The sequence below is a fragment of the Varanus komodoensis genome, unplaced genomic scaffold, assembly GCF_004798865.1.
Source record: "Varanus komodoensis strain SLA01 unplaced genomic scaffold, ASM479886v1 scaffold1, whole genome shotgun sequence".
Classification (NCBI taxonomy): Eukaryota; Metazoa; Chordata; class Lepidosauria; order Squamata; family Varanidae; genus Varanus; species Varanus komodoensis.
Window position 1 is genome coordinate 128,540,425 of NW_025335268.1, and position 10,548 is coordinate 128,550,972.

Sequence of the window (10,548 nt, forward strand, 5' to 3'; positions counted from 1 at the left end):
CAGAATCTGCTGTCTTTACCAGGTATTCATGATCCTTTGAATCTTTACACAAACAAAAATCTTGTCATTGAGCACTGATATCAAATACTTTGGACCACTCTATAGGGTATTTTAAAAAAAGAAACAAGTATTGCCTGCCTGCCTCAATGTTTTATTGGTGCATGTAGAAAATAAAGGCTGTATTTTGTACACTCTTCCTTAAAACAAGGTACTGGTGAAAAAGTATCTGATACCACTCTTTGGATGTGAAAATTCTTATCTGGTATGAAATATGTATATGTCCATCATATGCTCTTACTGTAGGCACATTGTTAGACTTGTAAGGTTCCCATTTAATTTCAGTCTTTATTCCATCTCGACAGCCTCATTTTTCAAAACTATCTTCTTAAAGAATATTATTTATACAAGGAAAGATTTTAGCACTCTGTATATAGGTTCAAAAACTTAAATATTCAGCTTTTATAACTGGAGGTTGCAAGCATGGCTTCATTCCATGCTTCTAGAATAGTCTTCTAGCTTGTGAAGTCACTGATTACTTGTTCAGAAGATAGAATATTAATCATAATTGAATTTATGGTGGAAAATTTATTAAAAAACAGCCAGTCAATAATTCATTGAGATGATCCTATTATTCTCCTTGTTAAAATGATATTGCTTGGGAACAAAAGTGAATTTGTTTGACATATAACACATGCAGAGAGTGGTCTATATTAAGGCATGAAATTATTTAATACAATGTTTAAGGTCTGGCTGGGGAGCAGACTATATCCCCTACTCTACCTCAGACATGCTTTTAGTTTAACAGAAGGCTATTGATCCAAGAAGGAACTTTGTGTGGGATTTTGTCAATTCAGAATCGGAAGCATATTCTAACGTGAAATTTACTTGGCTCCTACAGATATAATTTTGTTAGATAATCTTTCAAAAGAGCAAGCCACACTGGATCTGGTGCTTGAAGAGTGGGATGTAGCTGGTCTTCCATGGTGGTTTTTGGGGAATCTGAGAAATAATTACAAGTCTAGAAGTAATGGCTCAACAGATATACATACTAATCAGGTAAATGCTAGGCGACAGAACTTTCTTGATGTATATGTATTAACATGGGGTATGGGAACAGTGCCTTTTGGCCTAATTCCATGTGGGGTAGCGCAGAGTGCTATGAAAGGCTTTTGTCTTCAGCTGCACTCAACCATCAGCATGCCTCCCAGTGGAATTTTTCCCCCAAGTTTCCCCCAATGTCCCTTCTGGTATAAAGCTTTCCTTTTTTGAAAGCTTTCAGGGAAGGAGAAAAGCCTTTCAGAAATAATAAAATGAAACAAAATAGTTTAGGATAATTGGGCAAGTCATTAGTCCAAGGAGCAGAGAGTATAGGTGTAATTGTTTTGACTTGACACTTTGAAGATGCACAAACTTTGGATAGCAGGAAATAGGAAGTTGGGGGAAATTACTCTTCCCTCCTCTCACAGTTGGTTAGTTTTGTATATGAAGATTTACCTTTTCCTTTTGGAAAGTGAAGTACTTGGGAGCATACAGTCCAAAAAAATACTTAAATATGTATAAGTGTTTGGGTTCACTGAAGAATTTTTGGTTAAATTAATGGTCAAGGTCTGGAGTAAACCCACTCAGAACATGTTGCAGAAAGTGTCAGGATAGCAGTGTTGATGAGAACTAGAAAGATGACAATTTACTGCTCATTGTGTCTGGTTTGATAAGAAGTCTTGTTTGATCAAATGTTGTATCTGCACTTAATACTGAGTATAATAAAAGTAGGTTTTGCAGATCGATCTTCCCATTTTTCTTTAGGATGTAGATACTGCCATTGTTTCAGATACAACTGATGACTTATGGTTTCTCAATGAAGCTGCTTCTGATCAGTTGGAAGTCACAGTCCCTACAAAAACTTTTGATTGTGAGCAAGCTAATGAAGATGAAAAAGAGTATAGCAAAATGGTAAGCTCTAAGGCTGAATTGGTTGCTGATCATTTGGCCTAATAAGCATGGATCCTCCTCTTGCATGGTTAGGGACAGTTTCTTTGTTACTCATTCCATGCTATGATGTCCTAAAGAACCTGTTCTGTATTCTTGCACTAATCAGCTGGAATTCAGGTCTAGCTTTCCAAGGATTCAATATGTTAAGAATAACTTGCATTAAAAATTATAATCAGCTTTCTCTTCAGTATTAATGTACTCACATGACTACTAGTTACATGAGAGATCTTGTATCTAATTTGCTTTATAGCTTGCCAAAATCTGGGAACCATATCATAGACCAGCAAATAATGTAACAGTTTTCACCTGTGGGCAAGATGGACTTGTCATATTATCTTTGCCAAGTTACTTTTGTCCCTATAAAATTGGGATAATCATGATATGCAGTTATGAGGAAGAAAATGTTCACTAAAAGTGTTAAACTAATGATGAATTGGTCACATGTATATGGGAAGATTAAATCATATAGATTACTCTGCAGATATTTTTCCTGGGTCAAGGACTTGCTTTATATTGTGGAGGTGCCTGAAGCAGCTCTCAGACTCCGGCTTAGTAACAGGAGTACTGATATGGGAGATGCAAGAAAATTGTGTGAGATGGTGATTCCTTTAGTTTGTATGTACTTGCAGTTGGCTGCATCATTCCAGAACATGTACACTGTGGAAAAGTTCACATGTGACAACAGCCTATGGGTAAAAGTAACTATGAACTCTTAGGGACCAAAGTTAAAATGGCCTACAGTGTGCCAGCCATTTCAGTTTCAATCAGCAGCAGATGATTGACTCCTTTGTAGGTTGAACATGATGCCCAAACCCAGGCTGTTTGTTTAGGAGCTGAACAATAAATCATGAGAACTTCTAGGTTGTTTAGCCCCAAAGCAACCCATTGGTGTAGGGTTTGTCAGCACACTAAACAAAGGAGCAGATCATGGCTTGTTGAGTAAAAGCTGAAGTGTAGGAGGCTGACTACTCTCATGCTCATGCACAATAACCCATGGGTTGCTTACATCATGGTTGGTTGTTATGAGAACACCAGAACACTGCGTGAACAATAATGGATGTATAAAGACTGTAGCTTGCCTTTGCAATGCAGAGTGAATTGCCAGAACAGATGGAACTGTAGGAAATGTTGTTTGATATAAATTCCAAACACTTCCCAGAAACCTGAGGCTGGATGTGTTATATTTTCAAGATATTGTCATAGCATGCATGTGCCTTTTTTGATGTATATATTGCAGGCAAATGAATTTGCATCTTCTGATGATTTTGAGGATTCACAGTGTTTAAGTGATGACACAGATGTAGATACTCCCACTGAGGTATGTCTGCTTGGAGCTTATTATACCTAATTTGCTCATTATGTTCATGATTTGAGGTTTGAAGTATATTTTATTCAGTTTATTATTAGTGTATTTCTTTTAATACTTAAGCAACAAAATATACCATCTCTTTTTGTTGATGTGTTTTTAAAAAGAACAAGGTGTCAGATTAATTTGTTCCTTATTAGACCATCTGAACTGGTAGTAATTAGTCATCTTGTCAGCATATGAGTAGCCATTTACTGATTTAAGTTAAAGAAAATGTACAGTGATGTGTTAAACAGCAAAGTGTTCTGGCACTTTTAAGACTAGCAAACTTATTCTGGCATTAACTTTCATGGTCATTGTCTACATAAACACATGAGTGTCCTCAAAGGCTTGTTACAGGATACATTTCCTCATTGTTAAGGTTTACAAAACTCTGACAATAATGGTCTCCATAGTCCAGTAGTCAGTCAACTTAGTTGCAGCCTTTCAGCTTTCTGTATCTATTCTGCCATTCATCCTTAGTTCAGGGTCCCTTAAGGCCAGCTTGCTTTAGATTGGGGTCCTTATGGCTTTGAACCCAGTTATTTTAGAGGCCTTGGTTCAGCAACTGACCAAGACGTGTATATGTTTAGGCTTACTATCAGCTGAGGATCAAGGCTTTTACATTTTTAGTTTTCTTTCTGGTAAATATCAGGGCTACTGCCTGAGGAACAAATTAGATAGGATAGGGCTGTCATTCATATGCCTACTTGCTCATTTAAAAAGTAGAAATCTTGGTGGGGTGCTGGGGAAGGGAGGGTTGCTTTCTGTACAGTCCTGGGTTATCCTTCTGTACTGGAAGTGAACCAGGAATGAAGAGAAATGGATGGAGCAGTAGGCTGGGAGGTGAGCATGTTCAGTACCTTTCACCTATGCACTCCTTTAACCAAGATACTTTAGCCCCACTCTTTAAATGAATGGAGTGGACATGGGAGATGAAACAAATTCTTACCACCATTGTGTCAAATTTAGCATTTACTTATTTAAGGGAGGGATCTGAATGTAAATTTTCTGATTCCTTTAATGTTTTCACTGTGGGATAGACTGGGCAGTTCTAATATAATCTCATAAATCATTTTGTGAAAGGTTTCTTTTTTAAAAATGCATTCACGATCGGGATGGATCAGCACGATGGTTTGTAGTTTTGGTCCTTGAAATGAATCAAATCTGTAGGGAAAATAGAATGGTCTGTATTAATGTGGCAATGTTCTAGTTAGCTTCTGAAAAAAGTCCTTAAATCCCTCTGCAAGAACATTTTCAGTCCATCTCACTTGCTTCCATTATTCTGTGCGCCATTTTTCTTTTCTGGTTTTGCTCTGCAATAGAAATGTGCACTTTGTTTCTCCTAGATTGCAGAATCAAGCTTTGATTCTTTTTAGTTTGGTTTAGTGTAAGTGCCAGCTTGACAAATTGGGCTGTCCCTGGCACCGGACAACTGAATTATAACTCTAAACTCAAAAAGCCATTGCCCTTGGTATATAAGATAATCAAGTAAGCCACCATCAATTGTGTAGATTCAACAGATATTATATAATTATAGAGCCTGAAAAATATGCTCCTGACTGACTCAAAGAGTTACCTACCCTTGAATTTAGAATGGAGCATTGAGACTTCAATATAGTGAACAGAATAAGAAATGCTTTCCCCCAGAGATATCTGGGAATGGATAATGAGGGTGAGCTTCAGCACGAATGGTTTATGAAAGGAGAGGGACAGTATGTGAATCCACTAACCTGTGACTGGTTTGATGGCCTCTTTCACTCATCAGGACTGTTGGCAGTGTACCAAGTGCAAGATGTTCAACTCACCCATTAAACGGTACTGTTTTCGCTGCTGGGCCTTACGAAAAGACTGGTTCTCTGACTGTCCTAAGCTAGCACATTCTCTCTCCACTTCCAATATTGCCACAATGCAAAATAAAGAGGATACAGAAGGGATGGATGTCCCAGACTGCCGAAGGACAGTTTCTGCTCCAATTGTACGACCCAAAGACCTGTGTGGAGCAGAAGTCAAATCCAGCCTAAGCCCTAAAAGCACCATGAACTCCCTGGATCTGGCACAGGGATGTGAAGGCAGAGAGCCTTCGTTGCAGTTTGGTAAGTGCAAAGAAAAGGAAGAAGTGGTGCAGTCCCTTGAGAGTAGCAAACAATTGCTGAAGCCTTGCCTTATGTGCCAGAAGAAACCACGGAATGGGAATATTGTTCATGGAAAGACAGCTCACCTAGTGGCCTGCTTCACATGTGCAAAAATGTTAAAAAAGGGTCGATTACCTTGCCCTGTGTGTAAGAAACAGATTCAGATGGTTATTAGGACTTTCATAGCATAGCTGTAGCACTTTGGGGGATTCTGCAGCTTAATCATAGTCAAATTCTACAGGGAGGTGGTAGATATTCAGATGCATATTTTTTTTAACAGAGAAGGAACATGACAAAGGAAAAAATGATTGCAAGTTAATCCAAACAAAATTTCTCAAGTACTTATGCAGTATGAATATTAACATGCAGTTTGCACTGTGTCCAAACAGCCATCATTGCTCAGAGTTTGATGAATGAACTACGTGAGAAGAAGCAAATAACTTTTGGTTATTCCTAGGCCAACAATCTATTTATTAACCCTAAGCTGAACTGTATACCTTGTGTAGCACAGTGCCAATTCTGAAGTCAAGAAGTTTTATTGTACAATTATGTTAGGCTGTTAAGAAAACTTCTAATCCTGGTACAAGTTGTTGATAAGGCTTCCCTAAAGCAAGAACTGTATTCTTTTTTCTTTAAACTGTATTCAGATGTTGTTCTTTATAGAATCAGCTAATCATCAGGGATCAAGATCACATGTACCTGAAGTCTGTCTGTTCTCCATGCAATGGATGTTCTAGTAGAATAGGGCTACACATACTATCTGTGCGTTTGTTACCCCTAAAAAAGTTTGGTATAATTATTGTACCCCAATCTGGACCTTTGTACTTTAGGCTTTCCTTATGTAGGCTTCTCTTCACCATAATGGCATTCAGTCCTCACTGGAGCTCCATATTGCCTACTGTATGTAGGCTTTACACAGAATAGCATCTAAATATTATATAAGCTTGTGACTTTTGCATTTGGACTGATATGAACAAGGTACTCTTGTTGCCAATTTTAGGTCCTTAGAGATTCTTACAGTTTAAGTTATTTTGAGTTCATAAAGACAAAGCTACTTAACTTGGAGTGACATTTTATACCTTAAAACTACATATTATTTTGTCCATAACGAACGACAAAATGAATGCAGGCCAATTGTGTGACATTTGAATAGCATCTAAAGGAACTTGTTACTTGTTTGAACAACTGCTTGATTATTGAGTACTCTTTAAGTTTTTAAGAGTAACTCACAAAGAGCCCTTTTGAAATTGTCTTGTTTTGTGGGTGACTTTCTAGGCCTAGTTGGCCCACTACTTTATATTTTTCTGTAATGGTTTAAAATAAAAGGTTGGAAGTGAATTAAATGCAATACTGCCCCACAGTATGATCAGGCTGGAGTTATGTGGTCCTTTAGAAGGAGTTATTTAAATCATAATCTCAATCTTAGATGTAAAGCTTAATTACTGAGCCACAGTGAGAATATTTTGTGAGAAAGTAATTGGTTGTTGTGTTGTGAAATGGGCTACACTGTATGCTTTCAACAGAAACAAGAGGGACTATATTGTTGCTTGTGGTTTGTAAGAGCTGATGTGGTTAGTGTTGAACTCTGGCCACAGAGTGGGGGCTCAAAACCCCACAAATGAAACTCATGAGGTGCTTGTGAGGCTAAAAGAAAGGAGGGGGGCATGTATGCAACATTGAGTTACTTGGAGGAACAGTGGGCTAAAAATTCTATCGGGTTACATCAGCAATTGTTGAAACAGAGCATCATGGAGAGAGAACGTGACAAGATTTCTAGCAAAAGCAGCACCCCCAAATCCTAAGAACCTTTCCTCTGGCAGACTTCAGAACTCTGCACATCAACTTCATATTCACAAATGTTCCTTTCAGCCTTCCTATTGCACCAAACAAAGTGGTTTTACAGCTACCTTTTCTGAAGGTTGGTGTGGGTTTGACCATTGTGATGACCAAGGCGATACTCTGTACTGACATGCTCATAATGACTATCGGAACGAAACTTTGGATAATAAACAACATTACTCAAATACCCTTTTAGACTTGAAAATTCATTTGTGGCTCAGTACTAAGTAACTTGGTACTAATAGCTAGTGTGCCTTCTAATACATTGGAATACTTTCCTTGCCTGTAACTATGAAATGTGCTTTGACTGTTTAACATGTTTAACTTCATGTTTACTGCAATATGAATGGAAGTGGTGGCGGTGGCTGCCACTACAGTTTTGCTGTACTCTTGGGTAGTAGCCTTACAGCCACTTGTGTTGATACTCTGTGCAGAAACCCCAGACATGTGAATTAAAATGAATTCACATGATTACATTTGGTTGATCTTGACTAGGAACACAAAATGGGTAGCTGAAACAATTTGTCTTCATTTATGGATGTATGTTCTGCTCCAAAAAAAGCCACTTGTTTACTTTGTACACCTGCTGTATTTTTCCTCTGAACATGTTTCAATGAGAGGTGAAGATCTGCACAGCTGGCTGCCCTATGGACTTAATCAGAGCATGTTATTGCAATATTTTTATACAATTAAATTGACCGTGTTTTGTTTATCATTATTCTTATGCAAATAAAGGCAGTATAATTTTGTAGGGAATTGTTAACTTGGATTTTTTTTAGAAGATGTAAAATAGAAACTAACAAATGCTAGCTGAGGAAATACCTATTTTTGTGTAAAAGGTAAGAGGCATTTATCAAAGATTACTGCTTGACAATGAGCAACTCAACATTCTGTTGCTTTGAATAGGGATCAAGTGGACATAATCAAGTTGGGATGCTAGAGGGACTGTAGAGGAGGTCTGAACTAAATTTCAGTGAAAATTACTTCAGTTGTTCTTTGGTGGGAGAGATCCCTTTTCAGAGCTCCTTCTGAATGAACTATATAAACCAGTGCAATATAAGGGCATAAACATCATTTCCAGCCCTCTGTTTCAGTAGATGTTTATACGAACACTTCAAGCTCAGAACACTACTTTTACTGTATCATAGCATCTTATAGCTAAATGGTAACAAAGAAAAGTGTAGAGATAGTCTGCTATTTTGTAGGGAAAGGTTTTTGCTTCAAGTATTTCAAGTGCCACAGCTAGATGGCACCAGTTATACACAAAAACTTGTCTCTTTGTATGCAAGCAAGCTTTGCAGCATTCACAGTTTTCATCTTAACTGAGAAATCTGGAGGCACTAAAATGAGTATTTCAGTACAGGCTATCGCACAGGATAACCTAGATGATGGCATTGTTTTTAGTAGAAACATCAAAGGTTTACAGTTGAAGCATTTAAGTACTTACAGTTACCTTCATGGAATCACTGAAGTTCTTGAATAGCAGTTCTCGAGGATGTGTTTAGTACAGATTACCAAGCTGAACTTTTTTGAAGGTTCCATTGGGGTTTGGGAGGGCCTTATACTTTTGAAATCATAATGGGCTTAAAATTCTAGATTCCATTTAGAGATTTTGTCCTGTACTATGCATGCAAATGTCTGACTTAGTTTTCATTGTAATACACTGGACTGATAAGTATAAACATGGATATCTTAACAGAAGGATAAGCTAATCCTGTTGCAGCATTATGTACCAACAGGAAATATCAGCCCATGTAGAGGACAGAGTCCTGTGCATGCCATCCCTACATCACCCTAATATCGCAGTCCCCAGTGGTCCCATGCAAGTCCACATTAGGAAAGCCTAAAGAGGTCTTCTGCTTAGATTTGTTTGAATGTTTAGAACCGTCTACAGTGGCAAATCCTGCTTTACCAAGGCTCCCAAACACATAGAGGAATCCTTGTATTCAGGCAAATATGTATAGAGGCCGCCTTTAAACCTTCATGTTTAATGTGAGAAAGGCTGAGAACTGTGAGGGGAGTATCATGTATGAGTATTGTTAGCAGTTGTGGTATCCACAGTCCCATACAGTTTATTTCCTATTCAGGCATAATACTTGGACGAGTTTTTCTCCCAGGGATTTGGAATTGTGTTATTTCATTTATGATACTGAGCTATGTGTTTCCTTATCTGAGTCAACTGAGCTTGTGGAAATGCAAAATTGTACTGGATTTAGTAGTGTGCAGGGTGATTGTTAATAAACTGAAATTGAATCCTGACAAGATTGGCATATGGTGAATAGATAGTAGTTGTGTCTGGAAAGAATGTGGTGAACTTTTTCTGGATGGATTGTTTTCACCCTGAAAAAGCAGGGAGTGCCTATACCTTGAACAACCTGCCAGCTCCTTAAGATTATCTGCTGAGATCATTGTCAATGGACCTCTTCCATTGGGAGTATGAAGATCCTCTACAGTGGTGGGAGCTTTGTCAGCTGTGGTTCCCTTTTTATGGAATTACCTTCCCAAGAAGTTTGGCTGGCATCAACATTAGGTGCTAGCCCAAAAGTGCTGCTGCTTTTTTTAACCACAGACATTGTATTAGATTTTACGTATCTTAAATGAAGTTTGTTTTGTTAATATATCTTTTGTTCTGAAATGTTATATCTGTTCAATTGTGTACACTGCCCTGAAATCTGATAAGATTCGTGTTGGTATTAAAATATGCTAACTATCCCTTTGGCGTTTTCTATGCTATTTTCCACAGACAGTATTAATGTAAATTCTGTTTAATAAATCATAAAGACATATTACATGCCTTCTGAAATGACAGCCACCTATTTCTCCATCTTCTGAACCCCTCTACTGAGGTTTCCAATTAAACACTGACTCATTGGAGTTAAAGCAGTATTCTTATCCTCATTGCTGTTATCAGTCTGTTCTTGTGCACTCAGTAATGTTCAACATTATGAGTGGATTTTCCTTTTTGCTGCACCCCCAGATGTTCTCCAGAGGATCCCAGTATATCAGATTTGGGAAACTGTAGGTGGAAACAAGAATTCATGGCTGGAGGACATCTTTGAATATGACTCTTAATTGCTTACATTGCAATCCTGTGCATGATTGCATTAATGGGGCTAACTCTTGAGTAAGGGATTGCATATGATGTCAATATGCAGCATTCTGTATTTTTTGCTTTTGCTATGGCCCAATTCTGACCAAGTAGAAATAAACCGCCTCTTCTAGCTTCTGTGTCTCCAGAGT

General features: G+C 38.0%; 1 protein-coding gene across 5 annotated transcripts in view; it reads left to right on the plus strand.

Annotated features, from left to right (window-relative positions):
• The window catches only part of MDM4 (MDM4 regulator of p53), a 32,374-nt gene extending 22,354 nt beyond the window's left edge, over window positions 1–10,020 (plus strand). For all 5 annotated transcript variants that reach the window (XM_044445660.1, XM_044445679.1, XM_044445698.1 and 2 more), the window contains 4 exons: window positions 899–1,056; window positions 1,804–1,950; window positions 3,227–3,307; window positions 5,103–10,020. In XM_044445660.1, coding sequence (XP_044301595.1) covers window positions 899–1,056; window positions 1,804–1,950; window positions 3,227–3,307; window positions 5,103–5,660 — 944 coding nt within the window. In that variant the 3' untranslated portion in view covers window positions 5,661–10,020. The remainder of the gene's footprint in view (window positions 1–898; window positions 1,057–1,803; window positions 1,951–3,226; window positions 3,308–5,102) is intronic.
• The last annotated feature ends 528 nt before the right edge of the window (window positions 10,021–10,548 follow it).